The sequence below is a fragment of the Lagopus leucura genome, unplaced genomic scaffold (assembly GCF_019238085.1).
Source record: "Lagopus leucura isolate 7727_CA_CO unplaced genomic scaffold, USGS_WTPT01 Super-Scaffold_100002, whole genome shotgun sequence".
Lineage (NCBI taxonomy): Eukaryota > Metazoa > Chordata > Aves > Galliformes > Phasianidae > Lagopus > Lagopus leucura.
The window spans coordinates 53,241,299-53,262,929 of NW_024962263.1; the positions used below are offsets into that span (position 1 = coordinate 53,241,299).

The 21,631-nt window shown below is 35.1% G+C and overlaps 1 protein-coding gene across 1 annotated transcript in view; it reads left to right on the top strand.

Moving 5' to 3' along the window:
* The window catches only part of RP1 (RP1 axonemal microtubule associated), a 218,102-nt gene that overhangs the window by 87,942 nt on the left and 108,529 nt on the right, over nt 1-21,631 (top strand). The window contains exons 17-27 of the mRNA XM_042869486.1: nt 611-784; nt 1,426-1,638; nt 3,378-3,555; nt 5,268-5,399; nt 10,032-10,234; nt 11,960-12,049; nt 14,053-14,185; nt 14,448-14,599; nt 16,468-16,622; nt 19,105-19,163; nt 19,508-19,552. Coding sequence (XP_042725420.1) covers nt 611-784; nt 1,426-1,638; nt 3,378-3,555; nt 5,268-5,399; nt 10,032-10,234; nt 11,960-12,049; nt 14,053-14,185; nt 14,448-14,599; nt 16,468-16,622; nt 19,105-19,163; nt 19,508-19,552 — 1,534 coding nt within the window. The remainder of the gene's footprint in view (nt 1-610; nt 785-1,425; nt 1,639-3,377; nt 3,556-5,267; nt 5,400-10,031; nt 10,235-11,959; nt 12,050-14,052; nt 14,186-14,447; nt 14,600-16,467; nt 16,623-19,104; nt 19,164-19,507; nt 19,553-21,631) is intronic.

Here is a 21,631-nt window from a genome sequence, read left to right on the forward strand (position 1 = left end):
GTTTGAGCTGATTACTATCACTTTACATTTATTAAAAAAGTAGTTTTCTTAAATATGTAAATGATGATGGAGTTGATTTGTTTAAACACTTGTTTTGTATATTGTCTTTCATACAGTGAAGTACAGACAAAGTCTGCAAATCTGAATAGACAGACATGAATATTGTGATGCTTTGTACTTTTGTATAAACCTCTGACTCTTTGTTTTCTTGAAACGAACATAAACTACCAAGGACAATCACTATTTGCCACCATCATGCAAATAAGAGTAGCAGAAAGGTCATTTTTGATCTGTGTCAGTTTTAAATTCCATTCTTCTTTGCCAGGTTTGTCAGCTGCAACTTGACTCTTGCAGTTGAGGTACTCTGGTATCTTTCAGGTTATTCTCAGATTTGTTTCATTTTAAGATGAACTGTTTCTGTGCTTAGAAATATAACATTTTAGAACTTCAGTATTAAGACTGCAAATCTGGGAAATATGGAGAAATTTGCCTTCTGGTAGAATCATGGAAAATCAAGGAGTACAGAAACCATGTCATGATACTCTCTGTTTTGGATTTTGCTATGTCTAACAGTTAATATAATTTATTATTCCTCCTTCGTCAATGTTAGAGCAAAGACAAGTCTTCCTGTGAGCTCTGCATTCACCTTCAACCAAATGGTTGTGCCATTCTCGAGTCAGCGAGGAACCCAGGTCACACTGTAATGTTCAATCTTCAAGGCAAAGTAGCTGATGAAAAAACAGGATATGCTGGAATTTCCAAGGAATTTGTTGTGCATGTCAAGGTAAGGTTTGGGGAGATAAATTAAGTAGACTTTTCTAAAATTGTAGAATTTTCAGTAGAAGAGTAGAATTTTCTAAAATACTATTTTGAAGTAGGTCATATCTAATCTGAGAAGTATAAGCTGAAAGAATGATCCTCCTCCACCAGATGGATTAAAGCCACAATTTAATAGATTGAAATTTTCATTTTCTGCCCTTCTTGGGCAAACAATGGTGATAGTAGCTGGTATATGCAAATAAGAAGGGCTTCAATTTAGAGAAATAAAAATCTGTCTAAAATGTTTACTAAACCTTCGAGAAATAGGAGTGTGGGTACATACAAGATAGCTGCATGGGAAGCTATTCAATTTTAAAGGAAAACAAGTTCCTTAGCTTGCCACACTGCTTGAGCTCTGAATGTTGTTCTGTGCTACTAAGTGATAAAGAGTAGGGAAGATGATGGATAGTGAGAAGTTTCTGCTGTTCAGATTGGTGTCTGCACAGAAGGAAGCTGGGTGCATACTCTAATTACTTTCGAAATTCATTTATGCATGGGAAATATGTAAGTACTTAAAATAAGTCAGTATGAACAGTATCAATATCAAAGACTAGCATGAAGGAAAGCTGCACTATTGACAAAGGACTTATTATCTTTCATTTGAAGGGTGTATTTCACCATGGTGCCATCATTCTGCTCAACACAAATCGTTGCCAGGCTCTGACTCTCAGATCTGATGGGGGCTGCAGTGGAGCAGGTCAGCAGCAACAGGAATCCTACTGGAGGGTGCATAAAATTGGTTCTGGAGTCTGCATGTTTGAGAGTGTGAGTAACCCAGGAAAGTACCTGAAGATCAAAGATGGCCAGTGTAATGGAACAGTAAGCACTTCTTGTTTGTATTTCCATCTGCAGATAATTTGAGTAGATTGTCAGTGACAGGAGAAAATCTTCTTTGTATTGCTTGGATAAAAATTTGATGAAAGTATTGTCTGGATTTAAGGTTTTTCAGGACATTTCCTTCATTTCTCAAGGAAAGACAGGGGAATATAGCAAGACAGGCTGTCACACCTATTTGGCACTTATTTATAAAAATTACTCAATATTTTAAAATATGATCATGTGTATATAGTTAAAATTTATTTGTCAGATGATTCTGTGTCAAGATTCTGTTGCATTAATTTGAGATTTTAAACAACTACAGTTCTACTGGTACGTACCTGTTTCAGAAGATGTTGGAGCCATGTTGGCATCCCAGCTTTTACTGAATTCTATTTTGTCCAAAATGAAGAACATGATTTTTTTTCTTTATCAACCAGCCATGCAGAGTTTCTTTCTGAAATACTTCGTCATTTATGAGCAGCTTTTATATGCAGGAAAAAAAATATGTTTGGAGAATATGGTTGAAATATTCTTAGACCCATATTCTTCATCTGATTGGAATTTAATCAAGGAATTTTTACACCTGAGGGGATGAAAAAAAAAAAAAAGAGAAAGAAAAAAATAAACATTATAAACATTATTATTTGATCATTAAACTTGTTGTTTGCTAATTCTTTGTCAGTTTCCTGATAAGAACTGATGTAATTGTTTGGAATGTGGAATACAAACATGTTCAGGGATTTAAACTGGTATTAAATCTAAATAGATTGATGATAAAAAAAGGACTAATGAATAATTAAAATGTAAGGAATTTTATGCTGAATTGACTTTTGCAATGTAGTTCTGTTCAAATGAACTAAAATTCACAGACCTACTCATGATTTTTATCTGAGAGTTTAACTCAATTGTGTATGACATAGAATCAGAGCTGAGATCCTCAACAGTTTTGCTCTTGCTATCAATATACTCTGATCAGAGATTTAAAGAAAAATAAAAATTTATCCTTATTTTGAATGCAGGCTTTCTGAATGTCTTGCTTTTTTAGCAGCACCCTCACCACAGGATAGAAAATAATCTTTCATGTACAGTCTGGATGTTTATTTTGAGCAGTTACTGTATTTTAAGGTTAAAATTACAACATGTGACCGGGTGCTCTTCTCTCTGAGACATGTTAAACTGGGATTTTTGTAGTCTGTTTCTGGCTATTGGCCACAAGAAAGTTGTTGTATTCTGATAAGTAGTTGAATCCAAATGCTGTTTGTTACAGTGGCTACTACATTCGTGTGCACAGTGCTTTTAAATCCACAAATGTATTCACTTATCACTGTTAGAGCACCAGATCATTGGAGTACTACTACTACTGAGGTTTTGGTTGACTAAGACATTGAAATTGATGCTATAAGTGTTGTGAAATGAAGATAAAAAAATGTTTTCACATTCCTTAACCTTCTAAAGGTTTAGTAAATGGGAATTTCTCTGAATATATCCTGGACTTTGCCTAAACCCTAACATGATTCAGAATACTTTTTTTCATTTGCTCATATTATTGATTGGCCTTTTTGTCATGGAGGACTACACAGAACCAAGATTTGGGTAATAATGTAGCACATTATGAAGACCCTAAAGTTAATCTGAAATGTCACTAGAAAATAGTAATATATAAGTCTTAAGAAACATTCAGCTTACCTAGATACATCAGTGCAATTGTTGATTTCAGATTTCTGTTTTCAATTTCTTAGGGCACGGGTGATGAATACTGTCACTTTAAAATTGAGAAGAATTGGGAGGCTGGATCTGTAAGTCTGGAATCAGTGCGGAGTAAAGGGATATACGTTGGTCTCCTTCCAGATGGTCAGACCAAGCCAGTCATTAACATTGGAGAGAGCAACACTTTTTTCTACCCGCAGGTCATCAAATGTATGTGATTTCTTAATATTGCAGTTTGCCTAAGTGACTAGTGTTTCTGACAGACAAAGTTCAAAACAAAAACACCTAAGATCATTTGCTTTTGCCTTGTTGTTTTTAGTAATTTTAAAAGCGAGAAGTTTTATCACACAGTTTGTCCAGGGTAGTTAGTTAATTTTGCTCTATTTTTTTCCTTTAATAAAAATAAAGGGTGCTGAAGAATTTTTTTTTATTATTATTTTTTTTTAACTAAACAAATAAATTTTGGAGCATGAGAATCAAAACAGATGACAGGATAGACATGGAGTTGACTCCTTGGTCTATTCCCCATTCTGGCTACAGATTCTAGAATCTGGGGAGATACTATCTTGCTTTCAGATACACCATACTTTCCTATTTTATAGGGAAAGCTCTAAAATTTAGAGAGGGCATATGTAGCAGAAATGCTAAGTCACGGTCTGAACCTCTGATTGAGCACCTGGTGGGAAGGCAGGGCCAATCCAGAGAAGTTCAGGTGCATGCAATGCCCCTGAGTGACTGGAATGGATGAGCCAGGGTCTACCCCTTCCCAAACCTCACTTAAGGGTTGCAGTGGAGGTGAGAGTATCTTGCTGGAAATCCCTGGATCACTGTTTGCTTGTCTCACCACCTTTTGGAGAATCAAGTTTTTAATTTGGTGAGGGACTTGGAGCCAGCTGGCTGGGATCATTGTTGTAGAAAATAAAACTTTATCTGCAGTCTTATCTAAAGGACATAGAGAGAACAAGAAATGCAACAACTAATGGCAATGCTAAAGTGGCCATCAGTTGAAAATTAAGAATTCTGTCAGGTTTTTGTCAGACAAATGAAGAACAGACTCAACTTGAGGGCTTCAATCCACGAAGGGAAAATATGAAAACACAGACCCTGTTACTTTTGTTTCATGTCTTTAATTCTGTTTCATTTATTTTGTCACCAAGACATACGGAAGTATTTTCAAAGTCACTGTGATGGCATTGCTACCTTTCAGTCCCTGCTTGCGGCAAGGTGCTGAGAGTATTTCAGTCTCTGTGTCCTTATAGACTAAAGCAAAGTTTTTTTTTTTTTTTCTTTGCAGCCTTTTGGGAAGAGCATGGTTTTCAATGGAAATTCTCAAAAAAGCAGGGCTTACTGATGCTGTTAAAATAAAGTGAACTGTTACCTTGTTACAGGCTGGAGTTCTCCTGAATTCTTGTTACCCAATAAAAGGAGGAAAACAGTAGTTATTGTTTTCTATCAAAGCAAGAAAGATTTGTCTGTTTGCTAGTTCATATTATCAGAAATGGCCTCTAGCAGTTTTCATTTCAGCATTCCTACTCTTTAAGAAAGGAAATACCGTGAAGAAGCTGATCTTGTGGAGAACCACATTTGAGCAGGTCATTTCATTCATGCCTTGGTGTTAAACTGCTACTTAGATTTTTCAAAGCACTAAAATGGATATTTATTGGTACATCATATTTATTCTCTACTTTTTGTGATGTTGCTAACAACAAAAGCCTATTACTAGTAGCTGTGTGATACATAGAGAAAAGATTTTGGTATCCATCGTCTTGAATTATCAGTAGGTCTAGTATTAGTGTTTGTCACATATGGACATATGGAAAGCTTTTGAGGGGGGAAAAAATAAAAAAAGTAGCAAATGATTCGTAAATTTCTGTAATTTCTGATTACTAATTTCTAATAACTGAAACATTTGATTGTTTCAGTTGGCTGGGAAAATCCCACAGGAACTCCTGTAGAAACCACTCAAGAGAAGAAAGACTTCAGAGAATCTGAATGCTCGCCAGCAAAAGCCCAGTGGCAAACATCTCAAAGACCTTTGGTTTTTCCACCCTCAGGTAAGAAACAGTCAACAAATCAGTTCTGGTACAACATTAAAGCATGTCTGCCTCCCATGCATATTTGCAGTTACTTATCTGAAGAAGGGAAATGTATGGCTTTTTTAGAGTTTTGACCTATGCATACATACATACAACATAAAAATAATTATTTTCTTTTAAAAGGGGCATTGAAAGGTGGTTCATTGATTAGGCAGTGATTATAATTTATCTGTTGAATAATTTCACATTGGTATTTTTTGAATATGTAACCATCTATGGCAAGGACTGCTTCTGTGGAATTTAAGAGGCTGATATCACCAAGAGCCCAATCCAAAGCTTTTGGAAAGTCATGGAATATTTTTCTCAGATTTTCTGCTTTATAATTCAGTAGGAGAATGAGTAAGGCTTCAATGTGTTGAATGCTAGTTTGGTTTATCTCTAGCTAAGCAGGTAAGAATAGTTAATTAATGTTCAGATTGCAATTTCAAAGTGTTCCCAACAAGTTTGTTTGTTTGTGAAGCAGATGCCAATGGTATAATCATACATAAGGTATAATATTGGAGAGGATTTTAAATAAATTCAGTTGGAACAAAACATTCTGCTTGAATTCAAAACATAGGTGTGGAATATTATTAATTACTGTTACTTTTTTTTTCTGTCAGTGTTTCCATTCTTAGCTTAAAATGGTCACTTTCTGTTTCAAATCTATCAGTCCTCATGTTATATTACTGTGTTACAAAGTCTACCCAAATTGTTGTGGGTTGTTGGCAAGTATAGTGATATACTGTGCATTTCAAAGCCATGGCAACAGCTTACAAATCATCAAGCCTGATTTCAAAGGAGTAGGATATTTTTTGGAGTGGATACAAATGATTCCTTTATAGAGACAATATCTCCATAAAGTTGGTTAAGTAAGCACTATTAGCACTTCGAAGTATTTCTGACATTTCTATGTCTGGTCTTTGCTTACAGAAAAGGGACAGAAATATCAGGTACTCTGACATTCAAAGAAAATACACTGAGTAAGAGATTCTCACTTAGGTTACTTTAAAAGATATCTGATCTTCGATATTCCAAGTTCTATTTTTAATGGATATTTATTAAATACTCCCTTGCTTTTTTTAAAACAGAGTTCATATTAGAAAAAAAGTGATGTTTGGAGTTAGTATACAGTTCAGCAGACTTAGTATTTGAACTCAGAACAGATTAGCCGTCTACTGCATCTACTAGCCAATATATATCTTTTGGTTGTTAATTTCACAAATAATAATTGGTTTGGGATTAGTCATAGAAGAATAGAAACACTGAATCATAGAATGGTTTGGGTTGGAAGGGTCATTAAAGTCTACCCTTTTCCAACTCCATGATGTGGGCAGGGCTGCCCCCCCCAGTGAAAACTGCTACAACACTAGGTATTTCTGTTGTAATGTGAATTCTTTGTTCCTTGAGTCATTTCTGCCACAGAAGTCAGGTGATGTCAGGTTTCAACATCTACTTAATAGCTCACAGAATGGAGAATTACAGTGACTGTCAGAGATATGTCAGCAAAAATGCATGAGACCATGTTATAGACTTAAGGTCGAATGTTCTGCATGAGCTAGAAGGGAAAGAATATATATATACATAGTTAGAGGATCATAGAATGAATAGAGACAAAGAAACTGAATCGGAAGACAAGAATATCTCAAACCAAGGATTTTTAAATCTTCTGTTATCTGAAACAAAATAAAACAAAAATCAACAGACTTACTGATACTTGTGTCAACTTCTGTATCAGTCAGTAAGCATGAAATGGTACTGAGGATTTCTACTTAGAATCATAGAATCACAAGGTTGGAAATGACCTATAAGATCATCCAGTCCAACCGTCTCCTCATCACCATTGCCACCACAAGCACTAAACCACATCACACAGCTCCTCATCCAGACGCCTCTTGAACACTGCCAGAGACGGTGACTCCAGCACCTCCCTGGGCAGCCATTCCAGTGCCTGACCACTCTCTGAGAGAAAAAGTCCTTCCTTATGTCTAATCTAAACCTCCTCTGATACAACTTGCGGCCATTTCCCCGTGTCCTGCTCGTTGACTGGGAGAAGAGGCCAAATCCCTCTTCACCACAACCTCCCTTCAGGAAGTTGTAGAGTGCAATGAGGACACATTTCTTTGTTCCTTATGTTTCTGAAATCATGTTGAAATTTGAATAGCAAAAACATATCTGCATCTACAAGTCAAAGTAAGGAGATTGATGCCATTAGCTAGCAAAAAGTAGGCACAGTTTGTAACATGGAGAAAAATGTTGTGATTCAGTATTAATAAACTGTATTTCCAAGAAACAATTTCTGTACATTGCACGTTGCTTTCCCATATGTCTGGAATATTATTAGTTACTATCAGTTTTTTAACACATTTTATTTATAAAGCTAAGTAATATACAAGTAAAGTCTGATCTAATTTCCTTTAGGTTTACATTGGAAGTGGTGATACACAGGAGTGCGATAAAATACATCATGTCTATTGTACAAGCTTCTGCTGTAGACATTCATTTTTCTGATGGTTCACTTCAAAAGTGTCACTCAATCATACAATGTTTGGGGACCAAATTACTCTCGCTTTGCTTTAGATTTAGGATAAGTAAATAAAAAATCAAAGTAATTTTTATGAAACTGTGTGAAGGATTGTGACTTCTGCATAATTTTCATGCAGGACTATCAGAATGAATTTTTCTCGCAATGAATTTACATCATGGTGCCATGAAGTGTATAAAATCCCATGACTAATCCAGAGACCATCAAATCCTCTTTTCAGATTGGAATATTTTTAGCCTGCAGCAAATCAATGTGACTGATTTCCATTTGTAAGAAGTGCCAGTAAATTATGAGGCGTAAAGCATTCAACATCTCTGAATTGTTTGTGAATTATAATTTTTTTTCAGGATGCAGTACTTTGTGCTTGCAGTAGGTGTTTTGGGCAGCAACAACACAAGAAGGGAATTCTTATACTAAGTATAAACAGCAGCATGGATTTCCTTATATTTATTAAAACCTGTGCATTTCTTGGATCTTTTAATACATTTGCTAGGGAGTGCTTGTGGGTCACATCACCCAAACAAGTAGGATGTGGTGTCAGATAGCTTAAGTCAGTTTGTTTTGTTACAGATGAAGAACTACGTAGTTCTGGTTAGAGAAAGTATTGCTGCTCTAAGAATGTTAAGAAATCACACTGTCAAAAAAATTTAATGGATTGAAGCAACTATTTTTTTATAGTTACTGAAAGACACGTGCCATGAAGACAAAGAATTCATTGGTCACAAAAGTTTTGTAAGAAGGTAGTCCCAGGGATTCATGACAAGTTTTTTTACATTGTATTCATGCTTTTACTTCATTGATGACATGATACAGCTCAGTGAGTGTTACAAATTTGTCACAGGTTGCTATTTATTTATTTATTTATTTATTTATTTATTTATTTTAGTATCTATATTGAATTTGGCTGGAGTGACATTAATTTTCTTCACAGTGGCCAGTTTGGTGCTGTGTTTCAGATTGGTGTTATTGGTTTTGATAACACAGTGGTGCTTTACATATTTTGGGTAGTGCTTGTCATAGATTGGGAATTCTTTACGAATTAATATCAGTGTGTCAGTTTATGAATTCAGCAATATTTTAAGTGATTTTATGCACCTGGAGCCTGTGGCCTCTAAAAGCTTGGTTCATCAAACGTGACTTAATGGATGAGAAATGAGCTGTGGGATACAAAAGGCTGAAAGAGCTGAGCCTTTTAGACTAGGTATAAGAAGTTTTTCTTTACAGTAAGGTGAGGCAGTGGAACAGGCTGCCAGAGATATGGTAGATGCCCCATCCCTGTAGACACTCAAAGTCAGGCTGGATGGGACTCTGAGCAACCTGATGTAGCAGTAGGTGTCCCTGCTCATTGCAGGGAGTTGAACCCAATGATCTTTAAGGGTTCCTTCCAATTAAAAAAATTATAGGTTCCTATGAAAAGAAAATTAATCTGCAGTGCAGATAAGGTTCATCTTATTTAGAACATTAATAAGTCTATTTGCAGCTTTTTGAAAAAGAACCATTTAGGAACTCTTGCAGGACACAGTATATAGGCACAGTGGATTTTTTTTTGTCTTTGCAAACTGAGGGATTAAATCCGCCTTCTGTGTTTGAGCATATTGTAAATTTGGGGGAGATAGGACCTGCTTGTTCCATTGAGGGTTCATGGAGAGGAGTGTGTAGAGGTGAATTTATGGTTGTGACATTACTGAAAAGACATCTGATGTTTGCAAACTCTGTTTGTTTTTTTTCTCTTCAGTAGTACTGCACTGCTGTTGTCTTATTCATACAGATCCTCCCTTAGCCTAAACACTGGCACTATATGCTTAATTATGATTGGGGAGGGGTTTTTTCTTTTCTAGTTGAATCTTGTAGCTGATCCAAAAAAGACATTTTCCTCGTTTGTCACTGAAAAAATACAATCCTCTCTTCTGTTATGGTCTCCTTATCACAGAATCACAGAATTGCAGGGGTTGGAAGGGACCTCTAGAGATCATTGAGAATTATTGAGGTTATGTGCTGATGTTACAGCAGTGACTGGCAGTTTCATGTCAATTTTCATCTCCTGCTTAATGTTCTGTATTTCACAGAAGAAATGAGAAATCCCCAAGTTGGTGAGTGTTCCCTTCCTTCATCTGATGACTGGAAAGTGTCAGTGCTGACGGGAAGTGCAGGAGCTCGAGCAAATGCCACTCTCTGGATATATGGAGATGGAGGAGCAGACGGACCAATAACTCTTGGCAAGGAGAACAGAAAGCAGTTGTTCCTTCCTAGGCAAGAGGATGAATTTCAGGTAGTTAATGAAGGCTAAGAACATTACTTTACTGTGTTTCTTTCCAAAGATTATCCTGTCATGTGAAAAGAAAAAGTATATTTCCCTCCTGTTTAAACATAAAACAAATCTCTCTAATCTCTGTGTATTCTGCATTAAATCAGCTTAGTGCAAATAGTTAGCAGTGGAGGAGACATTCTTTCTTTCAATTTCCTCTCTCAGACATTTATTTCTCTAAGACCATTGATTTGAAACTGGCTTTAGAAACTGTCTGCTCCAAAACAAATCACATATAATGCAAGACTTATATATAATTCAGGTATCTTTAGTGATGAAATGCTCTTGTGCACAGTCTTCACGGGCATACTTTAAAGGGATTATCATGTAACTGGTTCAGTTAAAGTTGATAACAGACATTTTTCAGCCACCATACTATAAATACCTGGAATGCCAGAAGTTTTATTGCTGAGAGACCAATAGCTGAAATGTTATCATGGTCATTAAAACACAGAATTTCACTATATTGTTTAAGAAGAATCCCACTTTCACTGTGACAAGATTATTTCTAGATGGGCTGAGAATAAATTATTGAAGGAGCTAATATTCCTGTTTTGAAATCTTTCTGTCTGAGATGCATGTGACACATTGCTGTCTTCAGATAACTGAAGCAGAAGTTGTAACTTCTCACATTTTTCTGTAATTTTCACATTTTGTGTAATTTTTTTTCTGTGCTCATCAATTCTTCCAATGCAGTCTTGGCACAAATCGAAACTAATTCTGTCAACAATATTAACAGACAGGAAGATAAAAAACTGAGCACTGCACTTGGTTAAGCACATTGGCTATGTATTCTGATCCATGGGGAATCCTGTTCTCTTAATTAGTGAATAATTCTTAAGCAGCATTGAATAATGACATACTCGTGATGTTAATCTGTAGCTCTTAAGAGATGGACAAGTTTCTTTTTTCTAAAATGAATATTGCCTCTTATAGCTCTGTGCTCTGTATAACGATATTGCGAGCATGCAGGATCTATTGGCACCTGGGGCTACTATTATGATTCTTTTACATCACGCTCACAGTATTGCTTTCAGACAAAAAACAACAAATGTCACCAAAGTGCTTTTCAATCTTTAGTGCGAAATAGCCAAAGAAACTCTTTGAGTATGAGCTTTTTCTACAGTTCCAGCAGTTCATGGAGCAAAATGGCTACCAAAAGCCTGTGATAGGCAGTTTGGATTTACCTTTTTTTTTTTTTTTTTTTTTTTTTTTTTTTTTAACTTTATCAGCAATATGCATGATCACAAAAAGTACAAAAATTATCTAGAGAAGTGAAAGCCATTCATACGTGGCCTTTGCTCTCCTACCTTACTCATCTGAGTCATCTTGTACATTTACGTTTTGTAATACACTTAAAATAATCAAACAGCCATTAGTCAGAAAGGCTAATGAAAGATTCACTAGAAAAGGTAGAAAACATGAGAGCAAAGTATATTCACTGAACAGCTGCAATTTCAGGCATAAAATACATAGGCCTATGCTAGCCACTAGGCTGCTGCTTCTTCCATGTGTATGAGAGACTGAAATATCTTTTTGTCATTAATTGGACACAGTGTTATATAGCAAGGTATGTTCTTTCTTAATCAGTATGTAGCCTCTTCTGCACAAAATTAATGTGTGCTGCCTACATTTTTGTCGTTATGGTTTATGGTAGTTATATGTTGTGTTATTTTTGTTTTAATTCAGGTTAAACTAAAAAGAGTTGGGAATATCTACAAGATAAGAATTGAACTTGGTGAATTACTGAATAAGCAGTCAGAGTGGAACATACGAAGGGTAAGATTTTTATGATAAATCCTTTTCTGCTTCATTAGTTTTTTGTATGGACTAAAAGCCCATCTTTTCATGAAGCTATGGCTTCATGAATCAAAACATGCTTTATGTGGTACATTTTTATTGCCTTGTCTTTGGTTGCTTGTGAGACAACAGAAGCACTGACGCAGTCTCCCAAAATGAACTTCTGAACTTGTTTGCAATTATTCTTTTAGTGTATTCCAATTTTAGTATATAGGTGGCTTATGCAGTTTCTCTTCCTACAAGTTCACCTATACTCCTAGAAGTTTGCATCTATAGCTACTTCACAGCTATAAATTCAACTATGAAAAACTGACAGTGATTGAGCAACAATTATTTTGTGACAAGTGCATGCAAAGAATGATCAAAGTTTAAGTATAAACTCATTATAATTGATGCAAATGTAATTCACAATTATTTTCAAGGAAAAAGAAACCACTGCTTTGAATTCAGGGTTATTTCTTCTTTTCTGTTTCTATTCCAGCTCTACTGTTCCTATGATAGGAACATTTGTCAGATTAAATTAATACTAATTCCTGAAAACACTGACGTCCATGCAGGATGTCTTTCATAATTGCGGATAAATATTTGTCTTCTGTTTCTTATTTTGAATCTGTAAAAGACATAATCTTATTCTTTGGCTTTTCAATTATCTTAAAAAAAAGACTGATTTAGAGATCCAGTATTACAGAGTAATAAGAGACTTTGACATTCATCCAAAGCCCTTAACTGTAACCCCACCATAACCATGTAAGCGTAAACATTTCAGTTGCTGAAATAATTGCAGGAATCTTAATTTCCATCCTGGTGGTTACAGCATATTTCTTTAACATTTGGCTTAAATTTCCTAGAGTGACTCTGGCATTATTTATGCAAGTTGAAATACATTATGTTGAAAGCTGTGTTATCTGACCAAGCAGTTAATATTCGCTATTGTTATGAATCAGCAGGGGGAGCTCTGCCAATAAACATTAGAGATTATGAATCTGCTGCAGAAATATTTCTTGTTAGAATAAATACGTGGATTCCTTGGATTAAAGAAAGTGGGTTTTTTTACTGAATATTTTAGTAGAAAAAGATGATGGAAAGACATTATCCTGATTTCTTAAGTATTGGAATGCAAACGTGAATACTTATTTTCATAACGGTTCAGAAAGCTTACGTCTGCTATATCCACGTTAAAAAAGAGGCAGTTTTCTGCTACTGATTTCCTTTTGCTCGTAAAGGCCTATGGAAAACTGCAGTAGGCACTACTAATGCCAACAGAAACTACTCCCACAAAAGAAAAAGAAAAATTGCTTTAGTTATAGGAACTAAGTAAAGCAGCAGTTACAATGTACTGTAGATAACAACTAGAGGATTTAAATTTTTCCTGGGAATAGAGAGGGTGTTGGTACTGTGATTTATTTATTTATTTTTTTCCTGTTCCACTACAGAAGCCAAATACAATGTGAATTGGTTTAATATTTCAAAATATCTTTCTGCACCTTGGTAAAGAGAAAATAGGTGATGACTTCCATTTCCATTTTAATATGAAGGCATTAATCTTTTTATGTCTTCCAAACACATGGTCTGCCTTAGCCTCACTATATTAGAAGTACTCTAGACAGTGTTATGCATAGAGGGGACCTGCTGACAGAATTTACATTAACTGACATTCCTTACGGCATAAATTTTATTTACAATTTTAAACTTTTATTTAGATTTGTTTGCTCCAATATTAAGTTGACTTTAAAGTTCAAGACATTTACAAAGAACATGATCTGCAATTTCATTTGAGATACGAATACGGATCCTCCGTAGTGATGAGTAAAGTAGTAAAGTGGTAGCTAAAATAAAAAATGTTTTCATACTGCAATTTTGTATGTCATTTTTACTCATCATGTTATTTTTTTCTGAAGTAGAATAAAATATATAGAAAATACATTTTTCAATGGAGAAGCAAAACACTGGAAAGAGTCATAGTTAATCTGTTTCTTCCTTAGGTGACACTGCAACACCTGATGAGCAAGAAAACTCTGAATTTTCCAGCAAACACATGGTTGTCAAAGAGTGATGGTGATAGGGATTTTGTCTGTGAGCTTCCATTAGTGGAAGCTGGAAAACCTATTTATCCAAGTAAGTGTGAACATCACGGTTCCATATGTATTGGTTACTTGGTTTTCAGTATTACTGTCATCTAAATTATTTTCCATCTGCTATATGTCCATAAATGTGGTCTTAGCAACCTTGGAAACAAGCAGATTGAGTTCTGGAGAATATATTCCAGTAAAGTAATTACAAATCATACTTAGCAGTATTGTTTCCATTAAGCTGGAATGGTGAGTAAAATGAATTGTAATTGCACTTAACATTTTTTTTCTTTTGGTTAATTTGGAAGTTATTTTATATCATGTTAATGTCTACACGGGTGACTTGGAGCAAGCTGACACAGATTCTCCAGTTTATCTGTGTATCTTTGGAGAAAGAGGAGATTCTGGTCAAAGACTTCTGCAGAAATCTGGTATCCCAGTGAAATTTTTGAGAGGAAAGGTAAGTCTGAAACAATTTTTTCATCCATATACATATAATTAAGTAGCTCTTATTGATTTTAAGTATTCCTAATAAAGAAAAGATCATAGAATCATAGAATCACAAGGTTGGAAAGGACCTGCAAGATCATCTAGTCCAACTGCCCTTCCATCACCATTACTACCACAAGCTTCTAAACCATATCTCATAGCTCCTATCTCATCCAGATGCCTCTTGAACACTACCATCAGTGTCAGATCATAGAGGTTTAGCAAAATAATACCTAATAGCTAAGCAAAATTTTTACAAATCCAGGAATGATTAGAATGAGTAAAAGCACAGGCAAGCAACGGGGAAGAAAAATTAAATGAAGAATTCCAAGTGATGAGAAGAGCTGCCTGTGAACATAAAACATTCTATCAAGGTATAGTGAGATACAGGTGGAAACAAATTCCCCATGTTTTTTATACATGGGTCAGAGGGGGCTGTTCAAAGTGCTGCATATTGTAGAAGTGGATGGGTAAGAGAGTGGATTGAAGGAGGAGAGGTAGAGCAGGGACTGGGATATATCATTTTGTGTCAAAGGTAGCTGAATGCTGACTTGAACAATATGTTTTAATCCTTACCACAGGTATTTGCCCAATATCATAGAGAATAAAGAAAACCTTTCCTAAATGCCCACTACCTGTATGCATCTGCTTTGCTGCAGAACCAGTTAAAATTTTCAGAGCAGCTACAGCTGTAACAGAGGTTTGAAGTGCATTCTGCTCTATACATAGCAGGTTCTTTCAAGTGCTAAATATGCTGATAAATTAACCCCTCTGTTTCTCAGTTGAGCACCCAAACTCATTTGCGTCTTAGATGTTACTGCCAAAAGCTGTGAATGTTTTAACTCTGTAGGTAAAACAAAATATTACACAGATATGTTTTGTGGAAAAATAGATGCCAGTGTTAGCAGAAAGCACCTAGGTACTATAAGTAATTCACTAGGGAAATCAGTTCTGCTTCAGTGGACTCTTTGGTGGTTGCTGTAAATAATGCATAGAGCCATAAAGATAATGAAGATAAAAAGAAGTATTGAAAAGCTGCAGCTCTGCCTTTGTACAATTTGAGGCAGGGATCCTTCAGAAAGTATGGCTTGTGATCATATATTACAGATACACAAGGGAGAAGTGAAGCTGCACAGTGTTAATTCTGCCATCTGCCAAGGACTGAGAACTTTACAGATATGAATTTTCTGATGTAGTTCATTCCTTCATTTTGCTTTTACTGAGAAATGTGATTTGGACAGTTGCATTCTGAGAGACAAAGCCATATGCTGCTTATTGTGACAAAAATTCTCAAGCAGAACCTTTCACTTGCTCAGCTTCATGCTCTTATTACAAAAACCTTTGTCAACTGTAAGCACAAGTCTAAGAGATTAATAAGGGTAAAGTGGTATATCAGATTCTAGTTTTGCTGAGCAAAATAGAATGTAAATAGCAGAGATGAGACCAAAAAGAGCAAAGGATGAAAATGACCGTTTAAAATAAGCATTAAGGGAAATAATTGCCTGAAGGGGTTCTTACTTCAACAAGAATTGTTGTAAGCTGTGATATACTGAGATAATAGTGCAGAGCTGTGGGTAGCATGCTAGATGACGGATGAAAAATACCCACAGTTAATTTGGGATTATTATTGCATTCTGATTTTTAGTTGTATTCCTCATTTGGTCTGATATGTAACCAAAAGACATTTACCTTTAGAGTACAACCCCTTTGATACAATTCAACTACCTATAAAACCATTGGGGCATCATAAGAGTCGGATCAGGCTTTTAAATGCTGATACTTCCAGATTGTTTTAATGTTGGCAAATTATCTAGTGCTCTCTTCTCCTCTGTCTCCTAGGTCAATGCTTTTGAAGTGAAAGCTGTATCTCTTGGAAAGCTGCAGAAGGTGCTGTTGCGCTGTGAGGCTAATTCAAAGTCTCAGTATTGGTACTGCGATAAAGTCATTGTCAGAGAAGATGGGAATAACTCAGAATATGTTTTCAATTGTGAAAGGTAGTTTTTACAAGAATTATCTTAAATATAGGATAGATTCCCAAGAGTGTCTATCATTTCAGTAACAATATTTTGCCAATAAGAAATACTAAATATGATTTTTCTTCCAGGAAAAGACAGAATTGGACTAATTTGCAGTTTTATAAAATCCACAAAGTGTGTTGCTTCAGAATAAACTGCTTCAGTTCATAAGATTAAATTATTACAGTGTGATATGCTTACTAGATTATATAATGTACCTCATCATACAAGAATTAGTGCTATGAATGTGGCTTACATTTCAGAATGCATTTTAAACTAAAATGTATTTCTAAATAAGAAAGAAAACAGAATTGAAATTCAGAAGTAGCATTCATTCTCAGCTCAGTGTAACATCTGTCCTTGCACGGGTAGCACAGCCTAAGAATAATGCATGCCAAGGCACTTTGCTATATTAATTCTGCAATAATTACCCTGCTAGATGTTGATCAGTAAAAATTATTCAGTGGCAGAGAGAGAAAAATTTTAATTCACAGCTTTTCTACAAGGAAGCTCTGCCTCTGAAAAAGGATTAAAATAAAGCAGTGGGACCCAAATGTAAAGCAGAAATACTGTGCTCTGTACAAGGAGGAGAGCAGCTTTGTGTTTCAGAAATCTCTCTGATGCATCATACCTGTGCTCAGGTTTTAGCAGAAATAGTATAGATAAGCTGCCATGTAGTAAGACAAAAATTATTTCTTAGGGACTACTTCTTACACAAAGTGGCAAATTTTCAAGTCAAAAATAAGGAACCTGAAAAATTTACAGAATTCCATCAAATAGTTACGTGATTTAAGGTACAAGTTCCTGTGTCCTTCATTCAGGATTTCTTCACACCTGAGTATTAGCTGTGATACAATAATACAGAGAAATACATTTGTAGCTTTTACAGCAATTTTATCTGAGAAGTTTCTTTTGAGGAAGTTAGAGAAGAGGGGATTAATAAACATGTATAGAAAGCAACTGAAAAGCAATAAACTTAATAGGATTGTTTTGAAGTTTATTTTGGGTTTTATTTGTCAGCAAAAGAAGCCTTTAGAAAATAGTGATAATTCCGTAGCTCTGTTCTAAGGATTCTATTTCTTTCTTTTTTTTTCTTTTTTTTTTCTTTTTTTTTTTCCTGGAGATAAAATTGCTGGAACATTGGCATTGCACTGATTGGCATTGCACTGATCCCTTTCCTGATGGTTATTATTATTATTATTATTATTATTATTATTATTTGAGTCTGTTCCTGCAGTGGCAGACATCTCTCTGTTCCTGTCAGTTTCATGCTGTTTGTTGGTATGAACTTGTCAGGTAGGGGCAGTGAGAAAGAGCAGGAGGAGCATCCAGGGACGGAAGTCTGACACTGTCTAGGGATAGACAAGGCTTCAGAAATTTAGCACTTGTTACAGAGCCACTTCTCAGCAGCTGCTGAAAAGGCAAATTTTGGTTTGCGCCTTTGATGCACGTAGACCACCTGATAAACAGCAGAACTGCACAGAGACTGAGGGCTGGGTATGGAGAGTAAGGCAAGGGGAGCTTCTGCAGAAGGGATGGATGAGCATGTGCTGAATGGCATTTTGTCTTTGCTTAGGGAAATGAGAAACAATATATACAAGCTTTGTATCTTCTTTATAGTCTACTGAGGCTCTTTTGGCCCTGAGGCTCCAACTTTGGAGTGAATTATACAGCTCTTCTGCATTCTGGGGGCAGCTCTTTTTTCCTCTTGGCCTCTCTACGCTCATTCTCTTCAGCTTATGCTGGATTGTAGAGAGCCTTCATAGGAGACTCAATGATTTCGGTTGTTCTTGGAGAGTCTGTGGGAGTGGACCCAGTAAATAAAACCCAGCAGCCCAGAAGCTTAATGAATATATTTTTGTTCTGTAGAAATTGAAGGTTTTGTTTGTTTCTTTGTTTATGAAGCAGGAGGGAACTACAAGAGTTAGTAACATATTCTGAATAGAAAGTTTTCAAAATAATCTAATCAAAATAATATAGCCTAGTGTAACCCAGCAAAGAGGCCTGCATAACATTTACCTTCATCCAGTCTTCAGACTCATTTGTCAGTCTTCAGCTGGTAGGGAGAACAAGGAAGCACAGAATTTGATTCCATCTCTGTTTTTAAGAACGAGCTTTGAACTTAAGAAATGGTGAAATAGATACACACAAATTATAAATGGTGCTTAGTCTGGAGAACTGAAATATTTTTCTGCTCCTTTTTAACTATACAAATAATTATGGTTGTGCCACAAGAATCTCTTAAAGGACATGGGTATATTTCATTCATATGCAGCTCTTACATTTACAAAAGTACAATTTCAGTTGTTGAGTCAAACCCTTAATTCCCACTTTAACATCTATCAAATAAAATACTAACATTTTTGTATTTACTGTCATATATACTTGTTATGAAAGTGAGATGCCAGTAATGCAATTATATTGGTTGGTTTTTTTTTTTTTTTTTTTTTGCTATTTTCAGGTGGCTTCCTTTTATGTCCCAAGGTGTAATTCATTCAGAAATGGAGCTGTACCCTCAAGGTAAGTTTTCAGTTTTTATTCTATGGAAGTGTGATCAATAAATAAGTTGTACTGAAGAACTTTAGGCTGAATTTATACATCAGATATTAGGGTTAGCCATTTTGCTGCTTCTTTTTGGTATTTCTAGAAGAATACAGTTTGTATTTACGCTGCATGATGGGTGTAAGTATTATTTGAGGATGTAGTAAGTGAAGGATTGAGATGGAAAATTATCTCATGATAATCCTCATGGCATGAAGATTAGAATCACAAAATGTCCTTTTCATCTTTTCTTTCAAGTCTTTTACTTAATGTTGAAGAATAGACCCTTTACCAACTGCGTTTTTGTTGGGTTTTTTTGGCAGAATTTCAAACAACTCAACAGCTGAAAAGGCAAGAGGCAGCTAATGGTAAATGCTCTAGTCTGGCTTTAATGTAGAGTACTTGTTTCAGAACTAACTGCTTTATGTGTTTCTTGCTGTTTTTATTTATTTTAAAACATTAATTACAGTAGTTTGTTTCAATATTCTGGTAAACTCTGAACTTGATATCTTAATTTAAACAATAAATCACTTTGTTTTTCTTGTCCTTGATATTTTTCTTTCCAATGATGTTAATTTTCTCTCTGTTCTCTTGAAAACTTTTTTTTTTTTTTTTTTTTTTTTTTTTAAATTTCTGCTCTTTTATTTAAAACTTGAAAGATAATTTATTTTTTATTCTCCCAGGCTATACATAGGTTTCACTGCTGGCTTTAGATTTTCTGACTTTTAGCGGGGATTTCATATTTGTTAAGCTTGATTTTTTTGTCAACCTGACTTCCTTGCAACCAGTGCAGATTACATTACGAATCTTAATAACACATAACATTTTCTCACTTGTGAGAAGTACTGCAGGTTGAATGACAATTTAGAAGCTGTCAGAAGAAATTTTAAATATATTTATTTATAATTTATTATATCAATCAAGATATTTGGAGAGACCAAATAATTTGTTTTAAATAGCATCTCCATGGAAAGTCATTTAACTATAAAGCCTGTTAACAATTACTTTACAAATTGTATTCAAATTCTATTCTTCTTTAAAACCTTTTTCTTTGAAGGAAAAATATCTTTCTCTAGTTCCTTTCCATGCCTCTTTTAGAAGGTGTTCATTTTTAATCTGTTCATCAATCTTTTTCTTACCTGATTTGCCTGCCTCACTTCTGCAAGGTCCGCACCTACAGGTCTGCCTGTACACAGTTAAATGAGTCTCCTTAGTGCTTCCTTAATTTACAAGTCTCTGATTTGTTTCATTTAAGTTTTACTTCTGTGATGTATGTTAAAATCTGTAACAGGCAAAGACTGCTCTGTAAAACTAATGAAGGATGATAATGAGATTGAATAAAATAAATATTTATTCAATTGGCTTCTCTCCAGCGGAGATGGGCTTGGATTTGCAACAGATATTTTGATCATAGCACTGCCATCCTGACTTACTGAGAAAAATGTGTTTGTCTGGTCCAGAAGACTTGGGCAACTTTGTCATTAATAAAACTTATCCACTGTCAAAACACACCTGTTTTATAGAAACATTTGTTGCAAATGTCCTCAGTCTGGGTTGGGTAGCCAAAATTGTATGCACCAAATAGCCTTGTATTTGGATGTATGGGGCACTTCCTCAGTTATGAAACTCCAGAAGGGAGATTGAAGGAGAAAACCGTGAGTACTGGAGGAGTGCGTAATCTGTAATTTTGTTCACTTTTTTTTTCTTGTTTGTTAAATCAAATTATGATTATATGATTTTTATCCTTTTTCCTTTTTCTAATTTATTTTATTTTATTTTTTCCCTAAAACAAAATTGTTTTCCAGGTTGTAGAACTTTCTAGTTATTTCATTGTATTTTTCAATATAAGGAACTTGGAGAGGCTAACAGAATAGAAAAGGCCATTAAAAAATTTGAGGTACAACAAATTAAAAAGTGAACAGGTCCAAAACAATATTCATTTTGTCTCCTTTAAAATTATCATTTATTTCTGAATGAATTTTGAATTTTTCATTGGACTGGAGGAGTAGAGGGTCATATTTTACCCTCTATGCTTCATACATGTTCTTCATAAATGTGTACATTGAGTTGTCCTTATATTCCAGCCACATGTTCCGAAGTCACTTTATTTTTAAGAAATTGATATTATAGTGTTTGAAAACAGTAGAGACTGACTTTTCTGGTAAGTGCACTCTTGAAAGGGGCAAGGAGCCTTCTACTTTATGCTCTTTGTTTCTACCTCCTGTACATACAGGTTGTCTACCCTTCTATTTGATGTTGATCTCTTTGTATCCTGGTACTTATATCCTGGTTATTTTGTTAAAACAATAGATCGGTAGAAAAAGTCATGAAGATGAAAATTATCTATAGGCACAGAAGGAATAGAGTTTGTTACATGCAGGAGACTGACAGCTTTCAGTGGAAATTGGCTGGTTCATTTCCTTTATGAGTATCTAAAAATTTTCCAT